Source organism: Chlorocebus sabaeus, chromosome 21 (genome assembly GCF_047675955.1).
Source record: "Chlorocebus sabaeus isolate Y175 chromosome 21, mChlSab1.0.hap1, whole genome shotgun sequence".
NCBI lineage: Eukaryota > Metazoa > Chordata > Mammalia > Primates > Cercopithecidae > Chlorocebus > Chlorocebus sabaeus.
Genome location: NC_132924.1, coordinates 31,370,391 through 31,395,509, shown reverse-complemented (window position 1 = coordinate 31,395,509; position 25,119 = coordinate 31,370,391). Strand labels below are relative to the sequence as shown.

General features: G+C 46.2%; 1 protein-coding gene across 10 annotated transcripts in view; it reads right to left on the bottom strand.

The window, feature by feature from the left end:
- Positions 1 to 6,354: 6,354 nt before the first annotated feature.
- Positions 6,355 to 25,119, bottom strand: part of NOD1 (nucleotide binding oligomerization domain containing 1) — a 51,199-nt gene continuing 32,434 nt past the window's right edge. For 6 of the 10 annotated variants that reach the window (XM_073009004.1, XM_073008999.1, XM_073008998.1 and 3 more), the window contains 6 exons: positions 24,299 to 24,382; positions 21,814 to 21,897; positions 20,231 to 20,314; positions 16,958 to 17,041; positions 11,915 to 11,998; positions 6,355 to 7,538 (listed from right to left, as the gene is read on the bottom strand). In XM_073009004.1, the coding sequence (XP_072865105.1) occupies positions 7,466 to 7,538; positions 11,915 to 11,998; positions 16,958 to 17,041; positions 20,231 to 20,314; positions 21,814 to 21,897; positions 24,299 to 24,382 (493 nt within the window). In that variant the 3' untranslated portion in view covers positions 6,355 to 7,465. Of the gene's footprint in view, positions 7,539 to 11,914; positions 11,999 to 16,957; positions 17,042 to 20,230; positions 20,315 to 21,813; positions 21,898 to 24,298; positions 24,383 to 25,119 lie in introns of those variants that run through there. The other 4 variants (XM_073009005.1, XM_073009006.1, XM_073009003.1 and 1 more) reach the window with 3 other exon arrangements.

The following is a 25,119-nucleotide window of genomic DNA, read 5'->3' as shown; positions in this document are numbered from 1 at the left end:
CTCCTTTTTTTTCTTGCCCTATCCCTGATGTTCATTAAGGCAGTGCTGGAGGAAAAAGATCTCATTAGGTAATAGGAGTTGCTACCGGGGACTGTTTAAAGTGCTTTACACCTATTAATTCATTTACTCACAACCAGACAATTCTGCAAGGAGAGCACTGTTTTATAAACTCTTATGGATGGGGAGCTCAGATACAGAAAAGCTAAGTCATTCGTCCAAGGTCACACGGCTTCTGGTAGCACCAGGATTTGAACCCAGATCCTCAGTCTCCAGAGAACTTGCCACAATAGTGTTCTTTTAATGTGCCCTCAGCCGACTCTTGCACTTATTGATATCTTTGAACTCATGAATGAAGGGGCTTAAAATTGTTTTTAACACAATGTACTTTGGTTTGAGTCTTATGTAAATATAACAATGTGCCAGTCACCAGACCCCATGCACAGTTGAATCCTTTGGCCGCTTACATAATGGATTAATTACTGGACACATGCTGCCCTCTTGTGATGAAAGTCACTCAATTGCAACCTTCTCTACTTCTCTGGAATGCACCCACTTAACTTCCTTTGTTCCAGTCTCATGGTTGGGGGATGGAGGATCTGTAGCCAGTGATGAAGCTATTGGCTCTGTAGAGCCAAGATGTCACCTGCCATTCTGCAGGGTGCTCCCGGGCTGTTGGCTCTGTAGAGTCAAGATGTCACCTGCCATTCTGCAGGGTGCTCCCGGCCTGTGACTCCAGCCATGAGACATGACCCCAGAGTCCTGCAACTTTTAGCACCTGGATATAGGAGAAAAGATCAGGCTTCCTGAAGGAACATTCGCCATCTGTGTCCTTGGGGAAAGAGCTCCATCTTGCTTAACTTGCCCTAGCAGACTGGAACCAGTGATAGTGACAGGAGGCAGCCAAATGCCTAGGCAAATGGGGCAGGTCCCAGGTGAAACTCCACCTTAAAGCCAAAAAACGGCCTGAGGGGTGAAAGACTGGATTGCTAGTCCCTGATGAAACCCACAACCCAGAGTGAGAACTTCTGTTCCTGTTTGCCCACCCTTTCCTGATTGATTCTTTTTTTTTTTTTTTTTGAGAAGGAGTCTTACTTTGTCTCCCAGGCTGGAGTGCAGTGGCACGATCTCAGCTCACTGCAAGCTCCGCCTCCCGGGTTCACGCCATTCTCCTGCCTCAGACTCCCAGTAGCTGGGACTACAGGCGCCCTCCACCACGCCTGGCTAATTTTTTGTATTTTTAGTAGAGACGGGGTTTCACCGTGTTAGCCAGGATGGTCTCGATCTCCTGACCTCATGATCCGCCCGCCTCGGCCTCCCAAAGTGTTGGGATTACAGGCGTGAGCCACCACGCCCGGCCTCCTAATTGATTCTTTCTGAATAATGCCTTTTAACCAATCGAATGTTGCCTTTTCCAATATTACCTATGACCTGCCCCTTTCCCATTCTGAGTCCATAAAAGCCCCAGACTCAGTCACAGTGGGGGGGCTTTCCCACCTTCAGGTAGGGGGATCACCCCTGTATCCCCTCTCCACTGAAAACTGTTTCATCACTCAAACTCCTTGCCTTGCTAACTCTCCGATTGTCAGCATATCCTCATTCTTCTTGGGAATGGGACAAGCCCTCGGGAACCAGTGCACAAGCCAGACTTGTCCCAGGCAGGCCATCTCCTGCAGCAGGTAGCATGACTGAACAAGGCCCAGGTGGGGCATCTCCAGCTAGAGGTCCCCAGGTTGCAAAGTGGCCAAGAAAAAAATCCTGTGTCACTAGGTAATAGATTTGGCAGAAAGGTGGTCAGTTGCAGAGTGAACTGAAGGTCACAAACCCTATCAGAAGAGAGGGAAAATAAAACCAGACAGAAGACCTGTGTTCTAGTTCTGGTTCTACCAGTAGTTAAAGTGACCTTGAGTGAGTATCTTTTTCTCTCTGACACCAGTTTCCTCACTGGGAGAATGAGGAGATTGAAAACGTAGATATTGCCAGGCAAAACATTCTGCATTTGCCTAGATCCCTTCCCTGAAGAGTTTTGTGTTGCTTTTTTTATTTTTATACAAATCCTGATTAATAAGATACATATTCATATTATTAGTCCTCAGTTTCTTCATTCAGGAAATAATTCTACTTCACAGGGTCATTGGGAGGAAGAAGTTTTTATTTGGCCTGATGTTCATGGGTTTAGACAAGCTGGGTTTGTTTAGGCAAAGCAAGGACACATACACATATTTATAAATAAAAAGGTTTTAAATCAAGGAAAACTGATTTTTAAGATTCTGACACTTGCTCACTAGTAAGTGGTTATCTTCAACAGTGCCACTTTAAAACAGATGCTGATATGTTCATTTATTCTTCCCTGCAGTCAGTCATTGGCATAGCACATGTATGTGTGTGGGCAGTGCCTGAACACTGGTCTGGTGTGATTGTGAGGGTTAGGGCAGGGAGTTTTATTCTATTCAAAGGAGACACTGCTGGCTTCACATTACATTGGTCTCTAATTTTCACTTGCTTCCAAACTTATTACACCCTTGACGTAGGTTAAAAAATAACACTTCATAGCAAGGATCTGGGGTTTTTTGTTTTTGTTTTTGTTTTTGTTTTTATTTTGAGATAGGGTCTCTGTCACCCAGGCTCACTTACAGACTTGACCTCCTGGGTTCAAGCGGTCCTCCCATCTCAGCCTCTGGAGTAGCTGGGACCACAGTTATACATCACCATACCTGGCTAACTAATAGCAGGAATCTTTGCCTTGATAATCTTATTCCAAAGAAATCACTATAAAGAATGTTTTAATTCCACAGAAATATTGTCTATAGGGACCACCACCACAGTCAGCCTGGAAACTTGAAGGTCTAACCTGAATATCTGGAATATTATTAAGCAAATTCTGAAACTGGTAGAATATATTAATAATTATAAAGACTAACAATGTGGGAAAATGACAAAAATCACTGCTAATGTACTCTGTGATTATAGCTATGTAAAAAGATGTCTCAAAGTAGGCAAAGCATGGAAGATTACATACAAAAATTAAAATAGCTGTGTTAGTGTTGTGTTATTATAAACATTAAATTTTTCCCTTTATGACATTATTGACAAGGCCAATCCCCCCTAAAATGGAGTATTTTCCTATTTGGTGCCACAAAGCCAATACACAAAATTGAAAGCATGCATCTAGCAGTGCAGGCTTTATTTGATGCCCATAGAATTGAGATGTGGGAACCTGGCTCATAAATCAACTTCTCAGCCCGTGAGCGATAGGGCATCCCCCTATGACAGCCAAGAAATCACAAATATAGGATATCCCTGATGTGAGCCAGGAAGTCACAGATATGGAGCATCTTTAATGAAGGGGTTGGGGAATTAAAAGCAAGGGGGAAAATATTCATGTCTTTTCTGGGAATTAGGTAGATAACTTCTTAGAACCAGAATTTTTGTCCCCCTTTTTTGTCCTTTTATGGTTTCTTCTGGCCATTGTCATGGTGATTGTCTGCTGTCTTGGCACTGGGGGGAGTGTCATTTAGCATGGAAATTAGATTATAATGAAGTTAGAGGTTCTTCAGACGTCAAGTGAGCTGCCATCTTGGATCCCACCATTCTTAACTGGTTTGGTCATGATGAGGAGCTTTTAACCGCAGACATCCTGTTTCGTAAAGATAACCAAAGTTAAAGTGGGGAAGAAATTTACTTAGGTCACACAGGCACTACACTGGGTAATGACACTACTTTGACAACAAAAATAAATGCACTTTATAACAGAAAAAAGTTCAGGAAAAAATTGAGACACTTTAATATTTGTTATTGGCCTGAAAAAGCACCCGAGTAGTCATGGGAAAAATTAGAAACTTGTTTAACAGCTTTGCACTTACTTTAGAATACACTAAATATTTTTATTATAGGTCAGAAGGGCCTATAACCTTTTCAGTACTTAATGTCTCTAAGAGTCTCAAGCTGGTCTTGGGTGCAGTTCATTCCATTTTAAGGTTGAGTGGGTAGTGCTGGGATGTCCCTTGGTAACATGAGTCTCAGCCTCCTCACAATGCCATTCTACTTTCATAAAATTCTTCTTCATGGACTTGGGTTAATGGTCATGGCTTTGCCTTTCAGCTCTAGCGCAAGGTTTTTTTCTTGTAAGGAAGCAATTGGTTACTGGAAACAGACCTGTGGTCCGCCTGGAAGTGAATCAAAATATGGATGAGCAGAAAGCTCCTTCCCACTTGGCAAAAGCTCATGGGCCTGGCTCCATGGGGGGGTGCCAGCTCCTGCTCTGCTCTGTTGTGCAGTGAAGACACAGGTGCCCCCTGTGTTCAGTGAGTTGACACTTAAATGGCAGTATGCTCTTTGGTAATAATAATGAAAACTAACAGTTAACGCTTTTCACTGACAAAGGTAGGATATTGCAGGAAGCTTGATGTTGAATATTTTGGTGTTTTACTTTGAGAACTCCTAGTCCTGTATTTGACCTAGCTGGAAAGTTCCCTGAGCCTACGAGTGAGAAGGGGATAACTTGGGAGTCCCACGGTGAGCAGAAATGAGACCCACTTGCTTGAGAGTAACTGCCAAACGTTGAACAGGACCCTGTGCCAGGCTCTGTGCCAGCTACTTTCCATGACTCGTTTAATCCTCTCAACAACCTTTTGAGTCAGATTCTGTCAGTTTTTTCAAGGAGGAAATCAAGATTCTGGCCATCTTAGACTGCCCCAAAGCCACACAGCTGGGCACTCCAGAGAGCTAATACCACATGGCCACACAGTGACTCCACATGGCTTTTTAAAGAAGTTCCATATCAGCATGGACCTGACACAAGTGCAGGTATGAAATATGGGAGCTGAAGCTTCTTTCCCAAAATCAACCAAGATGTCCTGTAGAAAGAAAGAGTCATAGCCGTCGTTTACAGAATTTTTTTTTCAGTTGTCTTTTTCTTGAGTAGGAAGAGTCTCCATGTGTCTGCTCAGAAGCTCAGCTGTTTCTAACAAGAGAACCCTTCCATCAAATTAGGAGCCTGATCCCAGTTTTACAGGAGGAATAGAAAATCTACCACTTGCCAGTTGGGCACGGTGGCTCACGCCTGTAATCCCAGCACTTTGGGAGGCCAAGGCGGGTGGATCACGAGGTCAGATCAAGACCATCCTGGCTAACATGGTGAAACCCCGTCTCTACTAAAAAATACAAAAATTAGCCTGGCGTGGTGGCGGGTGCCTGTAGTGTAGTCCCAGCTACTCGGAGGCTGAGGCAGGAGAATGGCGTGAACCCAGGAGGCAGAGCTTGCAGTGAACCAAGATCACGTCACTGCACTCCAGCCTGGGCGACAGAGCGAGACTCCGTCTCAAAAAAAAAAAAAAAGAAAATCTACCATTTGCCATCCGGACGATCAAAGTATTTCCAAATAGAATTTAAGTCAATACCACACAAACTCTAATTCCCTAGAGGCAGCAGTTTTAATTTTGATAGTCTCTAGAAGCAATAACATTTGGTAGTTTCTGAGTAAATTTTAGACTCTCAAGGGTTTAGTTTGAACAGTTTAATCAAATGTGAATTTCGTCTGCTAAGAAGTGAACTTCGTGGTAAGACTTGGCGAGTCTGAGGTCTGTGGCATTCCCCCTTTGACCTTCAGTGGGCCATACTCATTCCCTTGTTCTTTCTGGGCATATTTGCCGCCCAGATTCTGCAGAAAGAAGAGAGTTGCTGCCTTGGGGTGATTATTAGGTGAATGCTCAGGTCTGGGGTTGGGAGGGACATGGTAGGAACCACCAAAATTGAGCCTTTAAGGGAACTGCCACCATGTAGTTGCTTAACTGTACAGGATTTCCCCCTGCAACGGTCCCCTTCCTAAGAGGCTGCTCTACAAAGCCAGGCTTGGACTCTAAGAACTCAGAGGTGGACCACTGGAGGCCCTGCACGCCTTCCCCTGTCATGTGCTGCCCCTGGCAGCTCGGTGCTTCTTGCCACAGGCCTACCTGGGTCCTCCACTCAGCAGTGAACAGCTGAGGAAGGTAGTGGACGTCGAACCTGGCCTGCTGGCCCTACCATGGCATGGTGATGAAGGCATGAACTTTGGCTCACTTGGCCTGTCCTGGCACCAGCCACCCCCTACTCACAAGTTATTTCCTCTGAGAAGCCACCTGAAGAGATTCAGAGGCCAGATGGAGAGACTTCAGAGGCTGCCGCAGCCTCTTCCTGTCTCTTGGTAGGCAGAGAGGCCTGTGAAGGATCAAACTGGTAACGCCTCTGGCCTTTGTCAGGCTCTCCTCACAGCACATTGCCCCAGAGCCCCTTCCCCTCTGCGGAGTGAGTCAGCATGGGGTTCAGGAGTCAAAGAGTGCTTACCAGGCTGAGTCCCTTCAAAAACTCCAGACTCAACCGTAAGAGTGTTTTCAGTATTTTATTAACAAATGAGCTGGCAAGAGGACAAGTGATCTAGTAATATTACCCCCACCCTCATGAGCAGCCACCACAAGCCCACCATGGTGGGGCGTGTCCAACATGCTCTGCTGGCCCAGTTCCCAGCTGATCCCCCAAGTCTTGGCGCCAGTTTAGTCACCCTTCAACTGCTCGGGAGGCAGGATGAGACTTCCTCTCTTCACGAGGTAAGGGAGACAAAAGCAGCCATTTGGATGCCAGGGCCACAAAGGCAAGCCATGCCCTGTTTCTTTGTGGGGACAGAATCAATTCTTCCCGAGGCCAGACACTATAGCCCACGGTACTCAGCCTTCCAGAGGAGGGTAGCCTAGCAGAGAAGCCCTGAGTGGAAGCAGCATTTTGAAGGCATCGTCATTCTTCTTAGACCAGCTAAGAGCTAAGAGGGCATTCTCTGATCTTCGCCAGCAGACAGTGAAACTCCAGGATTAAAATTAAAAGCCTGTGGTGCGTCCTTTCCTTGACACTAACTTTCCACAAAATCCTGGAGGAGTCAAATCCCACACTGCATATACCCCAGTGTCTCCAGCTGTGAAATGGGACCAGTATCAATACATGGGAAAGTGCTGAGAAGGAAGAAAATATTTTAGGTATAATACTTATCCATCAAACACCTTTTATTCAAGAAGCCTGGCACCAACTTTGTGCCACATCCTCAACTCTTCAATGAAAACAGCAGTGACCAACTTGATCCCGCTGGTCCCTATGGCAGGCGTTGGAATGAGCTGAGGCTGGCCTCCTGTTCGGCTCACGGCTTTATTCCTCTAGCTTCAGATAAAAATAATTATAATAGTCAATAAAGTCTCTTCACAGTGTATTTACTGTAACTACAACAGCTCACAAGACACATTCTTTTTCTGCAGAATTGTAACGGGTACTTAGGGAGTTTGCCAACCAGACCTTCTGCACAGGAAGCTGGCTTGCATCATGGAGGCAGTGGACTCCTGATAGTCCCGCCTCCGCAGGCCCCTTTAAGACACTGACACAAAAGACTGCCCGGAGTGGCATTGGCTGGTGAGGTTCTGGGCAAAAACCCTACGCACAGGAAAGCATCCTCTCAGAAACAGATAATCCGCTTCTCATCTTCATAGACTTTGGCCTCCTCTGGTTTTATCAGGTTCCCATTTAGGCTGTTGAAAAGGAGGAAGACAAAAGTACACAGATAAAATGTTAAGGACTCTGGCACACTCATTCCCAAGGTGTGTTCATAGCACACACTCGTGCATCACACAACCCTGAAATTAAGGAATATACCCTTTTCAGATAGTTCCTTCATATTAGCATGGATCCTCTCCAGCTGCCATCGCTTTGTTCACTGAGTCTCACTAAGGTCACCTGTAGCCTCCATAAGCCTGAATTTAATGACATTTTCCAGGTCTTGGCTTTCTTGGCCCTCACAGGATTTTGGCTGTCCTAACCTCTCCTCTCCCTCCTTCTTAAAGCACTCCCTCCCCTTGGCTTGGTTATATGCCCTGATTTTTCTCCCGCATCCGAGCACTCTACTTCCGTTTCCTTTCCTATACTCTCCTCCATGTGACCTCGACATCTGAGAATTCCTCCAGGCTTGGGGCTAAGCCCTTTTCCCCAGCTGATCTCATCAATGCCACAGCCTTGTTCATCTGTCAGTGGAGGCAGTTACCTGCTTGGCATCCTCACTTGGACCTCTCCCCCGCACCTCAAAGTAGCCACACGTCCTAGGGTCGCCTGGCTTAGTGTATGGACCACTCTCACAGGTTACTGTGCAGGTTAGTAACCTGGGGGTCAACCTGGACACCTTCCTTCTCATCCCCATGTTCCTTGTATCACAAAGTTCTGTCCTAATTCCTAAGCATCTAGAATGCCTCCCTGGAACCTCTCTCTATCTTCAGCCGACCGTCTTGGTCTGAGCACCCATCATCTCTTCCCTGGATCAGTACAATGTTCTACTGACAGGTCATTTCCACGTACTCTGGCCTTCTCCAGTCCAGTTTCCTGGAAGAGCCAAGAATTGGTCTTTTTGCAATGCAGATCTGATCACATTCCTCTCCTGCTTCAAACTGTTCACCGACTTTCCATCACTTTTAGGATAAAGACCAAAACGCGTATCATGACCCACAGATCTTTTATGGTCCAGTCCCTGTCTATCTCCTTAGCCTCCTGTAGTCTCCTCTTCCACACCGTCTGAACCCCAGGGCACAGCAGCTTCTGGCAGTTCTTCACACGCCCTCCTGCCCCAGACCCTTTGCACATGCTGTTCCCTACTCACCTCAGCTGTCTAGCTCCCATTCATCCTTCATGGCTTAGTGTAAGTGCTGCTTCCTCAGAGAGGCCTTCCCTGTAACCTCATCTAAATCAGGTTCCCTCTTGGCCTTCCCCTTTGTGATAGTACTCATCACAGTTGTAATTAAATAATTACGCAAATGATTTTCTTTTTCTTTAATGTGCATCTCGCTTTCTAGACAGTGAACCCATGAAGCCATGTTGTTCACCACTGGATTTTTGGTGCTAGCACAGTCCCTGATGCTCAAGCATTTCGTTATTCAAGGAATAAATGAAGACACGGTGCTAGTCCCTAGGACTGGAGCAATGACCTTGACTCAGGCCCCACCCTCCCAGAGCCACAGTCTGGAGGTAGCCTCACAGAAAGCTGTTATACTGGAGTGGGATACATTTCTATAATTTATAGTGTTCATTCTACACCTCTAATTTCTGTTCTTAAAGGCAGAACTCACCAAGGGACTTCAGACTTCCAAGTTATTTCCAGAAAGGAATGAGGTGGAAATAAGTGTCAGAACAGATAACAAGTCCAAGGAGAAGACTCACTCTGTAAGTGCTGGCTCCAAGCAGAGCTGCTCCCTGAATCTGGCTCCCCGGCCAGCTCGACCACAGCCCTGTGGCCTGGTGTGGCAGTCCCTGGCAGGGCCAACAAAGCCACGGCCTTCTCAGAGCCCAGTTCCATGGAGTCACACACACAGGAGCATGCTCTGGAGGCTCCCAGAACAAGCCAGGGACCTAAGTGAAGACATTCCCAAGACCAGGATCCAGGCCGCCTGTCCTGCCCTCTCTGAATTGATGGCCAGTTCCCCTCTCCACCCTGACACAAGTGTAGGCCTTGAAGCTGAAGGCTCCCGGCCCTACTCAAATGGTTCCTTGTGTGGGAATGGTGGCCCTCAAGAGGGACACAATGCAGATTTTGAAACTTGACAGAATTTAAAGCAACTGTAGGTCTTTACTACCCGCCTGACCAGCTGCAGAGAAAAGTGGAAGCCGACTGCTCTGCAAACTGGTCTGTAGTCTGGCAGTCTCCTTCCTCTCCCGCTCTGCCTGCTGTCCTCAAAACATAAGACTCAGCAGAAATGGAGTGACCTGAGGGCAAAGCCCCATGCAAACAGTTCCAGCACCCTCCGGTGCTTCCCAGGCTGCTGGGCAGGCTGGGCCTCGCAGGCACACAGGCCACGGTGTCTGGTTGGATCTGGGCTCTGTTCTCTATGATGGTGTTTTTTTTTCTTTCTTGTTTGTTTTTTGAGACAAAAAGCACCCAGGCTGGACTGCAGTGGCATGATCCTGGCTCACTGCAGCCTTGACCTCCCAAGCATCCATCCTCCCACACCAGCTTCCTCAGTAGCTGGGACTACAGGCGCATAGCACCATGTCGGGCTAATTTTTGTAGTGACAGGGTTTTGCATGTTGCCCAGGCTGGTCTCAAACTCCTGTGCTCAAGACATCTGCCCATTTTGGCCTCTCAAAGCACTGGTATCACAGGCATGAGCTACCACGCCTAGCCAACAGTGTTAGTCAAAAAAAAAAAAAACCTTTTGTCTACAACCCCAAATAAGAATTACATTTTACATTGTGAACCAACGCTTATGCAAACACACACCCACTCACATGCAAGCATGAACTAAGATGAATGAAATACTTCTGCACCATGCACATTGCATCCTGATATTCTGTTCTGTTCTGCTTTCTTTTTAAATATTGTTGGTTGCAACTCACCAAACTGATCTGATTTTATGACAAGCTCCAAACAAGTTCTAAAGCAAAGTTTAAAAAACATTGTATGAGGAGCCTACGTTGGCCAAGGAGCCGTTTTTTGTTTTTTGTTTTTAATTGGCTATGAAATTCTCCCCAGTCATGAAAGGAGGACATAGTTAATGAGGAATGGGCACCTGAGCTGAGGGTTTGGGTCCATGGTGAGACTGCCCCTTGGAGCTTAGAGAAGCCACAGTGGGCTCAGGAGCTTCTGTGTTCTTACCAGAAACTGGCTCTGCCTTCTGCCAGTCTCCACGTGGGTTGAAGCTTCACATTGGGAAGGGCTGTCTCAGGCTCTGAGGTTCAAAACAAGTTTCCAGAGCATTTACGAGTCTGGGTTGAAGTATCCTGGGCCCTCCATGCTCAGGTTGGGTCAGCCAGCACTTTGGTCACATTAATTGCCGCATCTCCAGCCCCTAACATAGGGCCTGGCATGAAGCAGGTGCACAAGCATGGAGACCGTTGTTTCTATTGGACACCATGCATGTGCTACAGGATTGACTTGGTTTGGCTGTGTCCCCAGTCAAATCTCACCTTGAATTATAATAATCCCCACGTGTCAAGGACAGGCCAGGTGGAGATAATTGAATCATGGGGGCAGTTTCCCACATACTGTTCTCATGGTAGTGAAGTTTCATGAGATCTGATGGTTTTATAATGTAGAGTTCCCCTGCACAAGCTCTTTTGCCCACTGCCATGTAAGATGTGACTTTGCTCTTCATTCGCTTTTTGCCATGGGATGGTAAGGCCTCTCCAGCTATGTAGAACTGTGAGTCAATTAATCCTCTCACTTTTATAAATGACCCAGTCTCGGGTATGTCTTTATTAGCAGCATGAGAACAGACTAATACAAGGCCCCTCTCCCAGCATCCACCCAGTCCCACCTCACCCAGGCAATTAAGTTGCTAAGGGAGCTGCTGAGTGGGAAGTGTCTGTGCCTTATGGAAGGCAAGAAAGAAGTGGCATGGCACTCAATGTCACAGTAAAGCAAACTTTTTTTCTTCTTTTCGCATAAGGAAGTTCTCAAAGCAGAAAAAAGAAGTAGATAAAGAGCATAAGTCGGTTCAAGTCAGCCTGGAAATGTCTCACGGAGCCCAGAAAAGGGGAAGAACGAGCTCCAAACTCCTGGCCAACACATCCATCTCTCAATCACTGAGTCCCAGGGTGATTTACTTCCACTAGGAAATCATTTCATTGGCCACTTCCCCGCTCCCACCCAATGAAGGTAGATGGGGGCAGGGGCCCAGGGCAGGAGAGCACAGACTATGGAATCAGGCATTCTGGGCTGAATTCCAGCTCTTGTGGTGACCTTGGGCAACTTTATTTCACTGCCCTGGGCCTCTGTCTACATCTGTAAAACAGAGGTAATACCACTACTACGCAGGGTTGCTGGAGGAATAAACAGAAACCACCCCGCATCGTGCCTTGCACACAGTCAGTGGTGGTGAGTAAACAGTCACTGGTGTTATTACGGTGACAAACGCTGGGATCTTACCAAATCTCTGTTATGCCAGTGTTGCTCTGTAACGCATCTGCCAGCTGGGCAGTCCCCTTAGCTGTGATCTGATTCTGGATAAGCCTGAAAGAAGAACATACCTTGTATAAAATCCATAATACTGGATCAAATTTGACCCCTTCGTGAGAGAGTTGTAAGGGTGTGTTGGGATAAGAGACAAGTTGGTCAGGGGAAGAACCGAGTCTATGTGACTTTGTACTGGCTAAAAGTGTCTAGATCAGATCCACTAGAGTAAAGGATAGCTTGACATTTTTTAAATTTTCTGTTTGTTTTTATAGTGAACATAATGTAATACATGAACAGATGCGTGTGTTTGCATTTTTCATTGCAGAGGTGCGTAATCAAAATATACGGGGCCGGGTGTGGTGGCTCACGCCTGTAATCCCAGCACTTTGGGTGGCCAACGTGGGTGGATGACGAGGTCAGGAGATCGATACCATCCTGGCCAACCTGTCTCTATTAAAAATACAAAAAAATTAGCTGGGCATGGTGGCACATGCCTGTAGTCCCAGCTACTCGGGAGGCTGAGGCAGGAGAATTGCTTGAACCAGGAGGTGGAGGTTGCAGTGAGCCAAGATCGCGCCAATGCACTCCAGGTGACAGAGTGAGACTCCGTTTCAATATGTAGATATATTTTGGAGACCACCAATCTGAACGACAAATTCTAAGAAACACATCATGGGAACAGGAAGTCTGACGTCTCCTTCCAGGTAGCAAGGGAAAGGCAAGGCAGGTTTTAAAGTTAACAGGTTACCAACATGCAAGAGGGAGCGGGGAGAAACAGTTATGCTGCCATGAAATAGTTCTCATGAACAGTTCTCATGGGGCTCAATGGAAAAGCTTTAATAATGGGGCCTCTGAGAATGCACCCCATTGTTCTGGGTAGCAGTGATTCAAATGAAACAAAGGTTTCAGCAATCTCTAGGAAGCCGGGCCTCTCCTGAAATGCTCCCCTGGGCGGCTATGCTTCCAACTCAACCAGGAAATAAATGCATCAAGAGGCTGTGGTGTCTCCACTTCATCACAGAGTCATTCCCCGCTCCTGGCTGTTTGTAGAATAGGCTCCTGCTAAACCTGACCCCTAGAAATCCTGGCACTAACCCAAGAAGGAAGCCCTTACCAGGAAGACGAGGGCCCTATGCTGTCGTGAGTGAAGAGGACTCCCTCGAGAGAGGCAGTATTGCAGAGCAGTTGCAGCTACTCTTAAACTCTCCCTCCTCACCTTTCAGCTACAGAACCTTGAAGAAATAAACGTATCTGTCTGTGCCTCAGTTGTGTCATCTGTAAAATGAGAATAACTATCAGAGTGCCCCCCATCTACTGGATGTGTGAGATTTCAAGAGGAGGGTGTGTATTAGGCACAGTGTCCAGGGGAAGGGAGCTCTTGTCACTCTTTTTTTTTTTTTTTTTTTTATTTAAAGGTCTTTTTTTTTTTTTTTTAATTAATTTATTATTATTAGACTTCGAGTTGTAGGGTACATGTGCACAACGTGCAGGTTTGCTACATATGTATACTTGTGCCATGTTGGTGTGCTGCACCCATCAACTCGTCATTTACATCAGGTATAACTCCCAATGCAATCCCTCCCCCCTCCCCCCTCCCCATGATAGGCCCCGGTGTGTGATGTTCCCCTTCCCGAGTCCAAGTGATCTCATTGTTCAGTTCCCACCTATGAGTGAGAACATGCGGTGTTTGGTTTTCTGTTCTTGTGATAGTTTGCTGAGAATGATGGTTTCCAGCTGCATCCATGTCCCTCCAAAGGACACAAACTCATCCTTTTTTATGGCTGCATAGTATTCCATGGTGTATATGTGCCACATTTTCTTAATCCAATCTGTCACTGATGGACATTTGGGTTGATTCCAAGTCTTTGCTATTGTGAATAGTGCTGCAATAAACATACGTGTGCATGTGTCTTTATAGCAGCATAATTTATAATCCTTTGGGTATATACCCAGTAATGGGATGGCTGGGTCATATGGTACATCTAGTTCTAGATCCTTGAGGAATCGCCATACTGTTTTCCATAATGGTTGAACTAGTTTACACTCCCACCAACAGTGTAAAAGTGTTCCTATTTCTCCACATCCTCTCCAGCACCTGTTGTTTCCTGACTTTTGAATGATCGCCATTCTAACTGGTGTGAGATGGTATCTCATTGTGGTTTTGATTTGCATTTCTCTGATGGCCAGTGATGATGAGCATTTTTTCATGTGTCTGTTGGCTGTATGAATGTCTTCTTTTGAGAAATGTCTGTTCATATCCTTTGCCCACTTTTGGATGGGGTTGTTTGTTTTTTTCTTGTAAATTTGTTTGAGTTCTTTGTAGGTTCTGGATATTAGCCCTTTGTCAGATGAGTAGATTGCAAAAATTTTCTCCCATTCTGTAGGTTGCCTGTTCACTCTGATGGTAGTTTCTTTTGCTGTGCAGAAGCTCTTTAGTTTAATGAGATCCCATTTGTCAATTTTGGCTTTTGCTGCCGTTGCTTTTGGTGTTTTAGACATGAAGTCTTTGCCCATGCCTATGTCCTGAATGGTACTACCTAGGTTTTCCTCTAGGATTTTTATGGTATTAGGTCTAACATTTAAGTCTCTAATCCATCTTGAATTAATTTTCGTATAAGGAGTAAGGAAAGGATCCAGTTTCAGCTTTCTACTTATGGCTAGCCAATTTTCCCAGCACCATTTATTAAATTTTATGCCCAAGCACACAGGACCACTGGTGGCTGGGCTGTAGCCAGGACCTGGTGCTCCCAGCCACACCCCACAAGGGCTAGGGCCCCTGCGTTCAGTGGCAGAGGTGATGATCTTCCCTTTCAAAAGGGACAAAAATAGAACCAGGAAGTGGGCCCCGAGTTCTGTATTCAGTAACACTCTGCTGTTTTCCAGTCACCACTTAGGCTTTGTTGAAGGCAGGAAAAGCAGCCTCCAACCAAGACTTGGCAGGAGGCCAGGAAGGAGAGCACCTAATGCCCCTAAAAAGCCTGCAGTGTCCAGGCACATCCACCCACTCGGGCTGCCTTCACTAGGGCCAGTGCAGGTTAGGAATGCACAAAGCAGCCAAGACCATCTTTCTGGCCCTGTCCTAGCTCTGCTCTCCCTAGAGAGGCTGGCCTGCACTTAGGGAATGGGATCAAATAATTTTGCAAGCTAAAAAGCAAAGAAAAACCAATATGTAGCAGAGTCTAGTCTTTTTGCAGAAATTGACAAGGCAAGTCTGAATTCATAAGAAATGCAAAGAACCTGGAATGGTCTAAACAATCTTGAGAAAGAAGAACAAAGTAGAACTCACATCTCCTGATTTCAAAATGTACTACAAAGCTACAGCAATGGTTCTGGCATAGGAGAGACATATAAATCAATGGACCAGAACAGAGAATTCAGAAATAAACTCATACATCTATGGTCAATTGATTTTTGACAAGGGTGTCAGGGCCATTCAATAGGAAAAGATAATCTGTTCAACACGTGGTGCTGCCGGGACAGCTGGATATCCACGTGCAAGAGAATGAGGCTAACCCTCACTTTACACTATAGACAAAAAATCGACTCAAAATGGATTGCAGACCTATATGTGAGGGGAAACAATTATAACACTGAACAGAAAACTTGTGTGGAGATCTTTGTGATCTTGGATTAGGCGATCATTTCTTAGATAAGACACTGAAAGCACAAGCAACCAAAGAAAAAAAATAGATAAATTGGACTTCATCAAAATTAAAAACTATTGGCAGGGTGCAGTGGCTTCTTGCCTATAATCCCAGCACTTTGGGAGGCTGAGGCAGGCGGATCACCTGAGGTCAGGAGTTCGAGACCAGCCTGGGCTTAAATGGTGAAACCCCATCTCTACTAAAAATACAAAACGAGACAGGCGTGGTGGCTCATGCCTCTAATCCCAACTACTCAGGAGGCTGAGGCAGAAGAATCGCTTGAACCCAGGAGGTGGAGGTTGCAGAGAGCTGAGATTGTGCCACTGCATTCCAGCTTGGGTGACAAGAGCAAGACTCCATCTCAAAAAAAAAAAAAAAAAAAAAAAAAAAAAAGTGAAAAACTTTTGTCCTTCAAAGGTCACTATCAAGAAAGAGGAAAAACTCCACAGAAAGAAAGAAAATACTTGCAAAACCTGTATCTAGTAAAGGTCTAGCACCCAGAATATATAGAGAAACCCTATAACTCAGCAATAAAAAGACAAACCCAATTTTAAAATAGGCAAAGGATATGCAGACATTTCTCCAAAGAAGCAATACAGATGCCCAGTAGGCACATAAAAAGACATTCAACATTGTTGTCATCAGGGAAATGCAAATCAAAACCACAATATTACGTCACACCTACTAGTATAACTAGATTTTAAAAGATGGACAATAACAAGTGTTGGTGAGGATGTGGAGAAATTGGAACCCACATACATTGCTGGTGAGAATGTAAAATAGTATATCCACTTTAGAAAACAGTTTGGTGGTTCCTCAAAAAGTTACAGGATTGCCTATGACCCAGAAATTCTGTTCCCAGATATATTCCCAAAAGAGATAAAAACATATGTTCACCCAAAAGCATGAACAGGAGTGTTCACAGTAGCATTATGCATAATAGTCAAAAAGTAGTAACAACCCAAATGTCCCATCAACTGATTAATAAACTGTAAAATTTCCTTAGAGTGAATTATCATTTAGCCATAAAAAGGAATGAAACATGCTAGAACACAGAGACAAAAGGTCACATATTGCTTGATTCCATTTATATGAAATGCCCAGAGTAGGCAAATCCATAGAGACAGAAAGCGGATTAGTGGTTGCCAGGGTCTGGAAGGAGAAAGATAGGGAGTGACTGCTTAATGGATACAGGGGCTTTTTGGAGTGGGGAGGGGAAGTAAAAATGTTCTAGAATTAGGTGGTGATGGTTGCACTAAAAGCCTCTGAATTGTATACTTTAAGAGAGTGAATTTTACAGTATGTAAATTTTATCTCAAAAAATACTTTTGAAAAGCAACACAGTCTGAAATTCTAAGGCTCTCTGAGTTACCATAAATGCTTTAACGTCTGGTTGACTTTCAACATTTCTGCCAAACTCTCTGCCACTTCATCGTCGAGTTCATTTTGGGTCAACCTAGGGGAAAAAAAAAGGAAGTATTTACTCAAGAGAGCCTACTTGGCAGACATTGCTCTAGAGTTCACAGGAGCAGGAACCCAGCCCAAGGCTCTCCAGCTACGCAGATGATCACTCTGAGAACCCAGAAAACAGCCAGGCTCCAAGCCCAGCCTGTCAGCCGCACGGAAGGTCAATGGGACTCATTTCTTTTTTTTTTTTTTTTTTTTTTTTTTTGAGACGGAGTATCGCTCTGTCGCCCAGGCTGGAGTGCAGTGGCGCAATCTCGGCTCACTGCAAGCTCCGCCTCCCGGGTTCACGCCATTCTCCTACCTCAGCCTCCCGAGTAGCTGGGACTACAGGCGCCCGCCACTGCGCCCGGCTAATTTTTTTCTATTTTTTAGTAGAGACGGGGTTTCGCCATGGTCTCGATCTCCTGACCTTGTGATCCGCCCGCCTTGGCCTCCCAAAGTGCTGGGATTACAGGCGTGAGCCACCGCCCCCGGCCAATGGGACTCATTTCTAATGCAAATCCTGTACCCAGGCTCCTGTTTCTCAGCCCGGCTACCTGTAGAGGAGCCCACCTTCCCTCCCCACTTTTGCTGAGCCCTCAGATTTCATGGAAGATGGGGGCCCACAGAAAACAAAGATGGGGGCCCACTGCCTGCTTCTCAGGTCTCCTCTAGTCCCAAGGTCCCTTGAACACCACTGACAGTGTGTTATTCCAAGTCAGTTTGAAGACCTGAAACAGCCACTGACTGCACATTAAAATGTGTTCAGTGCTTTGCTCTTAGTTAACTTGTGAGGGACCCAAGTTAAGTGACTTAACAGTTCAGGAAGCCTCTCAATGACCCTTAGAACCAGAAGTGGTCTGGATAAAGCACCAAAGCTCCTCAGTGTAAATAGGGTAGGACCCACTTGTGCCAGTGGATGAAAGAATCATTAGGAAGAAGAATAGAACAGAAAGAACATTTAAAAAAAATCATTCCTTGAAGGGCAGTTTGGATGTGCCTGTCCAAATTTTAAATGTGTTTCATTTTAAGACAATTAGACTTCCAGAAATTTACCCTACAGTATGCAAGGATATATACACAAAGCATTACACATTGCAGCATGCATTGTGGTATTACCCTAATGTAAAATCTGAACAAATTTAAATCAGAAACAACTGATGAAATACATTGTGACATCTATTCAATGGATGATGTGCAGCTAGTAGGGAGAATGAGGTAGAATGAGGAGGGAGAAGAACACAGCATTGAAACCTGCTCCGGACTCAGCCTGGGCAGGTTTGTATCACCCACGAGCAGGGTGACCTTGGGCAAGGGGCTTAAGTTCTTTGGGTCTGAGTTTTCTCCCTGGTGAATGTTAATAGTATAGATCGTATAGAGTGACTGTGAGGCTGAGTGAGTTAACACAGGGAAAAGGTGTACAATAACACATGGCATGCAGTCAGCACTTGAGGGCTTCTAGGTGTTGACATTACTGCTATCCGTGTGATTTCGCTCTCCATGGGGCACCTGGCCATGTCTGGAGGCATTTTGATCCTCACCACTGGGAGGTACAGGGCAGAGATGCTGCTAAACCTCCTACACAGGACAGCCCTACTGTAACAAAGAATCACTTGGGCCAAAATGTCAACAGCATCAAGATTGAGAAACCCTAAAGGACACATGTAAAATATGTGTAATCTGTGATTATGATATTTTTAGAGCCACTGGTTGAATGCTATTCTATTTTGCATATCTTTGAACATATATAGAACAAAAGGCTAGAAAGGAAAGGTTATTTTGGAAAACACGAAGGGAGGTACTTTCACTTCCTCCTTTTAGCAGGAACTTTAGGAGGTACTTTCACGTCCTCCTTTAATGTCCTACATTTTTTCCAAAAACCATATATTACTTTTCAAAATGTTAAATGATTTTTTGAGGGGAAAGAATTTAAAATGCACTTACTGGCCAGCAGGCCTAGTGTCAAAACTCTCTCCTAAAGATGACATTGTCATTATTCTCAGTAATTTAGCAAGATCAGATGAGCACTGGGCCCTGAGTAGATGATAGGGAGGGGTGTAATACAGCTCCCTCACCTAACCTGTAAGGAATTTTTTTCTTTCCTTTTTTTTTTTCTTTTTGGTAGATAGAGGGTCTTGCTATATTGTTCAGGCTGGTCTCGAACTCTTGGCCTCAAGCAATCCTCCCACCTCAGCCTCCCAAAGTGCTGGGATTACAGGCGTAAGTCACTGCACCCAGCCACCTGCATGGAATTTATGATACAGGGATGTAAATAAAATTCAAATAAAGCAAAATAAAACATTAAGTGACCATAAAAAAGGGAACACCAACAAAAAACACCCTTAGGAGGCCACATCCATTTAGTAAGTGCCCTGGAGTGCAGAGAGGGAGCGAGGACTGTGGGCTTCAGGTGACAGGTGAAAGCCTTCAGAGGACTGTGGGCTTCAGGTGAGCTGGATGGAGCACAAAGGCCAAACCTCGATGTGAAGACCTGGGGAAGGAGGAGGCTGCCTGGGGGAGGCAGGTGAAGAGGAAGAAGGGAGAAAATTTTGAGCCAAGTGCATGGAAGTTGGCCTCTGCCAAGCACATCTGAAGGTATCTGAGGATACCTGGATAGCTTGCGTGGCCAGCCTTCTGGTTCTCCTGGGGCCTAGAAGGCCAAGGCCTCAGACCCAGGCTCCTGGAGCCCACTTTCCCCTCCTGTACCTGTTTATGCTTGTGGAAGTGGCTATTTTCTTCTCTAGGAGGAAATTAAGTTATCAACTTAACTGAAAGGCCTAGAGCCTTTCCAATAGGGGGACATCTTTTCCGTTAAGATTCCAGGCCATCTGCAGCCCCTGGGATAATTCCTGAGACCCGAACACTCCAAAATGACTCTGTGCCAGGTGCAGTGGCTCACACCTGCAATTCCAGGGCTTTGAGAGGCCAGGGCGGGAGAACTGCTTGAGCCCAGGAGTTCAAGACCAGTCTGGGTTACAGGAAAATCCCATCTCTACAAAAAATTTTAAAATTAACAGGCCGTGGTGGTGCATGCCTATAGTCTCAGCTACTCGGGAGGCCAAGGCGGGAGGTTCGAATGAGCCTGGGAGGTCGAGGCTGCAGTGAGCCGAGATTGCGCCAAGGCACTCAAGCCTGGACGACAAAGCGAGACCCTATCTCAGAAAAACAAACAAACAAATGAAATGACTTGAGCTATTACCACAGTATTTCTAGAGACGTGTTCTGCTGCAGGGCCCTCGCGAGACTCTTTCCTCCTTCTGTGGAGACGCCGTTGGACGCAAGACTAGGAAGGAACATGCTTGGGGTGAATTATTAGAGACATATCTACATTCAATCTTAGCTTCAACATCAGAACAGCTGGGAAGCCTCTGCCTGGTCATGGCCCCAGCCCAGACTCACTCGGGGCAGGACGCAGAAGTGCTCAGCTGCAGCAGCAGTGCCCAGGCGTTGCTGCCCCAGAGCCCACACAGAGAGCACAAGGGGAGGCCGGACGAAAAACGGGCCATCAGCACAGCCTGCTCACACAACGGTGGGCTGGGGCCGGTGCCTCAGGTTTCCGCACATGGGCAGGAGGCTGGAGAGGCCTGGTAAGCTGTGCTTCTAAAGGCTGGCCCCATCAAGGGACCCCATCTGCGAGACCTGGTGAAGTCTCTTCTGCTACTGCCCCCACCTTCTTGGACTCTTTTTCAGTGGTAGAAAGGACAGCAGCAGAGCCTTGGACATACCAAGGCCTCAAGATTTGGCCAGCAGCCTAAGCGGGGGCTGGGTGGAAGCATCCCTGTTTATAGAGAGGAAGAGTCCCTCTTTTCTAGCATCATCCTGAGGACAAGGAAGGGGCAGGAACCTGCTGGCCAGCATCTTATTAAGTTTTATCTGCACTTAGGAAACCCTCCCTCTACCAGCAAGGGGCATGCAGGGATGGCTGAGGGGCTGGAAATGTCCTCTGTCTTGATGGTGGGGGTGGTTGGCTGCTGTGGGACACATGCAGAATTCACTGAGCTGAATAAATACTTAAGGTGATTCCTCAAGGATCTAGAACCAGAAATACCATTTGACCCAGCAATCCCATTACTGGGTATATACCCAAAGGATTATACTTCATTCTTCTCTAAAGACACATGCACACGTATGTTTATTGCAGCACTATTTACATAGGAAAGACTTGGAACCAACCCAAATGCCCTTCAATCACAGACTGGATAAAGAAAATGTGGCACATATACATCATGGAAGTATTCCATTGCAGTCATATTAAAAAAAAAAGAATGAGATCATGTCCCTTGCTGGGACATGGATGAAGCTGGAAGCCATCATCCTCAGCAAACTAACACAGGAACAGAAAACCAAACACTACATGTTCTCACTCATAAGTGGGAGTTGAACAATGAGAACACAAGGACACAGGGAGGGGAACATCACACACCCCGGCCGGTCAGCGGGTGGGGTAAGGGGAGGGGGAGCATTAGGACAAATACCTAATGCACACAGAGCTTAAAACCTAGATGACAGGTTGACAGGTGCAGCAAACCACCATGGCACACGTTTGCCTATGTAACAAACCTGCACATCCTCTACATGTATCCCAGAACTTAAAGTTAAAGAAAGAGAAGAATGTGCCGTACTAGATGGCCTCTTATGCATCAAAAAAGGTTTGACAAGAGTAAGGAAAATCACACATGCAAATCCCTCTTCTATTAGGAGTGCCAATCACTCTTCCCCAGCAAACCTAGAGCAGCTAGGAGGGACCAGGTTGGCCCCTGGAGACAGCAGGGCCGCAGTTACCTCAGGGTGGTCAAGCTGGGGTGGTTCCGCAGAGCCTCTGCGAAGGCTTTTGCTCCTTCATCCCCAACTTGATTGCCCCACATCCTGAGGGAGGAGACAAGATAGTGAATGTTAGCTCCCCCAAAAACAGCCACGCTCACCCCTCCTTTTTTGCCAATGGCCACAGCTCAGTTCCTACTCAACAGACAGATGTTTGTGCCCAGTCCCTGGATCTGTGGCCTGGACACTTAATTCCTCACGCTGGCCTCTGAGTGGGCTGTTCTGGATTTCAAATTCAAGGAGTGATGCAAGACCGAAGAGCAGGTGAAGCCTTGTGAACAGAGGCCATCGGCAAGTAGCACAGTTAGAGACCGAGCCTCACCGTGAGCTTCAGAGAGCTGTCAGCCTGGGAGCCTGAACTCATGAGACGAAGCACTTGGATGTCTCCTGTGGAGAACAGAGGTTCGCAGAGGCCTGGAGGGAAGGCCATGTGCAGGTGCTGGGTTCCCAGCAACTGCTCAACTCTGGGCAGGGTCAGAGACATTCCCGAAGACATGGTCTTCCAGGAGACAAAGAGCATGAAATACCTTCAGAAACCCTATCAGCAATGTTCCTGTCACATAAAGAGGACGTTACCCAACTAAGCTCTGCGGCTGTGGCCATCTTGGTGGAGAGCTGCAGCAATAAAGCTGTATTCTCTCCCCTACAGCAAATCCAGAGAGGCTCTGGCTAAAACAGTCTGCATGGTAAGATGGTGGTCTCCTGACCTGGCTCTGCCATCTGCTACCTGTGCGGACTTCGGGAAATTACGTAGTCTCTTGGATCTCAGTCTCTCGTCTATAAAATGGGGATAATTAGAGCATTCCCTCGTGGAGTTGTTGTGAGGATTCATTGAGTGAACAGATGCAAAGCACTTAAAACAGTGTGTGGTTCGCACAAAGTGTTGGTTGTTCCCAATAGGATCAGCATGCACTGTTGACACACAACAAAGCAAGTTCGTGTGGCCCACTCACAACACAATGGCAGCTGCCTCAACAACACGTTCGCACCAAGCAAACTACCTGCTTACACCATTCCAGGAATGGCTTGTTGGAACCCAGAATAAGCGTTTTCAGTGTTTTGCTTAAATATATGTATTTACTATACAATTGAATGGCATCACATTTTTAATAAAGTGGAAAGCTACTCAAGGCATGAGATGAAGTGAAAAAGCAAGGATAAAACTCTGTACATACAGTCTGACCCCTACTATATATTTTTAAAGTAGTACAAAGAGAGAGAGGAAGAAAGAGAAAGTGAGAGAGCTTAACTGAGCTTAAATGTTAACAAGAATTATTTTCTGAGAAGATCATTTGTATTATTTTTCATAGTTTCCAAATAAAATTACCTGTGTTCCTTTTATAATCCAATAAAAATTAAAATGATACAAAAAGCTTTAAAAAGCCTCAAGAATCAAAACCACAATAAGACACTACCTCACACTCATTAGGATGGGTACTGTCAAAAAGAGAAAATAGCAAGTGTTGGCAAGGATGTGGAGAAACTGGAATGCACTGTTGGTGGGAACGTAAACTGGTGCTGCTGCTGTGGAAAACACTATGATGATTCTTCAAAAAATTAAAAATTACCACGGGATCCAGCAATCCCACTGCTGGATATATGCCCAAAAGAATTGAAGGCAGTCCCTTGAAGAGATATTTGTATGCCCATGTGCACAGCAGCATTATTCACAATAGCCAAAGCATAGAAGCAAGCCAGTGTCTGTTCTTGGAGAATGAGTAAACAAAACGTGGCAAAGCCACACAATGGAATATTACTCAGCCTTAAAAAAGAAGGAAATCCTGGCCGGGCATGGTGGCTCACGCCTATAAGCCCAACATATCAGGAGACCAAGGTGGGTGGATCGTTTGAGGTCAGGAGTTTGAGACCAGCCTGGCCAATGTGGTGAAACCCTGCCTCTACTAAAAATACAAAAATTAGCTGGGATCGGTGGCGGGTGCATGTAATCCCAGCTACTTGTGTGGCTGAGGTGGGAGAACTGCTTGAACCCAGAAGGTAGAGGTTGCAGTGAGCCGAGATCATGCCACTGCACTCCAGCCCGGGCAACAGAGTGAGACTCTGCCAAAAAAAAAAAAAAAAAAAAAAAAAAAAAGGAAACCCTGTCCCATGCTTCAACATGGATGAACCTTGAGGACATGATGCTAGTGAAATCAGCCATCCCCAAAAGGCAAATACTGTATGATTCCACTTACATGAGGAAAAGTAGTCAAAACCATAGAGAGAGTAAGTAGAAGGGTGGCTGCAAGGGGCAGGGGAGAGGGGAGCAGGGAGTTATTGCTTAATGGGCATGGTTTCAGTTTTGCAGCATGGTGAAAGCTCTCCACTGTCTCTCCCCGATAGCGAGCCCCAACGGTCCTTCTGGTAGACTGATGTGTGAAAAGAACAGCAGGGGCCCATATACACACACAGCAGGTTGTACCACATACTTCCGCCCCCTTCTACTCACCCAACGTCAGAGATTGATTTGCTGTTCTTCACAGCCAGGGCGAGACACTTCCCTCCTTCACTCGTTATTTTGTTTTTTCCCAGTCTGCAGAGAGAGTCACACACAGTCAGCCTCCAGCTATGCAGGGGTTCCAACGTGGGCCACCCTCCTCCCCAGCACAGAGCCCCTTTCAGCCCCATCTTGGGAACTGTGCACTTTCTTCTGGGATCCACAGGAGCCATGTCCTGGGCCTCCTGTCAGGGAGGGACCTGAAGCCCTGAGGACAGTCAGTTAGGGTTCCTCTCCAGGAGATGGCCCACAGTCTGTGCAAAAGCTCAGGGACCCGAGCCCTCCCTAAGGTCCTCTTAAGTGACCTCAGCAGCATCACTGACTTCCCTTGGGAGACCTGAGAGGTCCCACTTTGACTGCCAAGGGTTAAGGTATGTGGCCACTGTCAGGGCAGGACCAGAGGCTCCAAACCTAGCACACTGTCACCCTCTGGGCAGGGCACATCTACAGCAGGGCAAGGGCCCAAGCTCTTGCAACCAGACAGGAAACTCCCTTGGGGCAAAAAGACCACCAGAAAGGGTGAGAGTTAGTCCTTTCTTTGGGCCAGTAGTTACTGAAATCAAAATGCCAACCTTTCCCCCTACCAACGACAGGTGGCCCTTCCAGAATCCAAGCCTCACGGATCACACAGAGGTATCCTTATTTGATCATCATGGCCCTGGGACAAGTGGAAGGCTTTAGGATGAAAGCTCTTTATCGTGACATGTAATCTTTGAACAACAGAAGGGGGTGACCAAGAGAAGATACTAAGGAACCTGGTGTCTACCCCACTT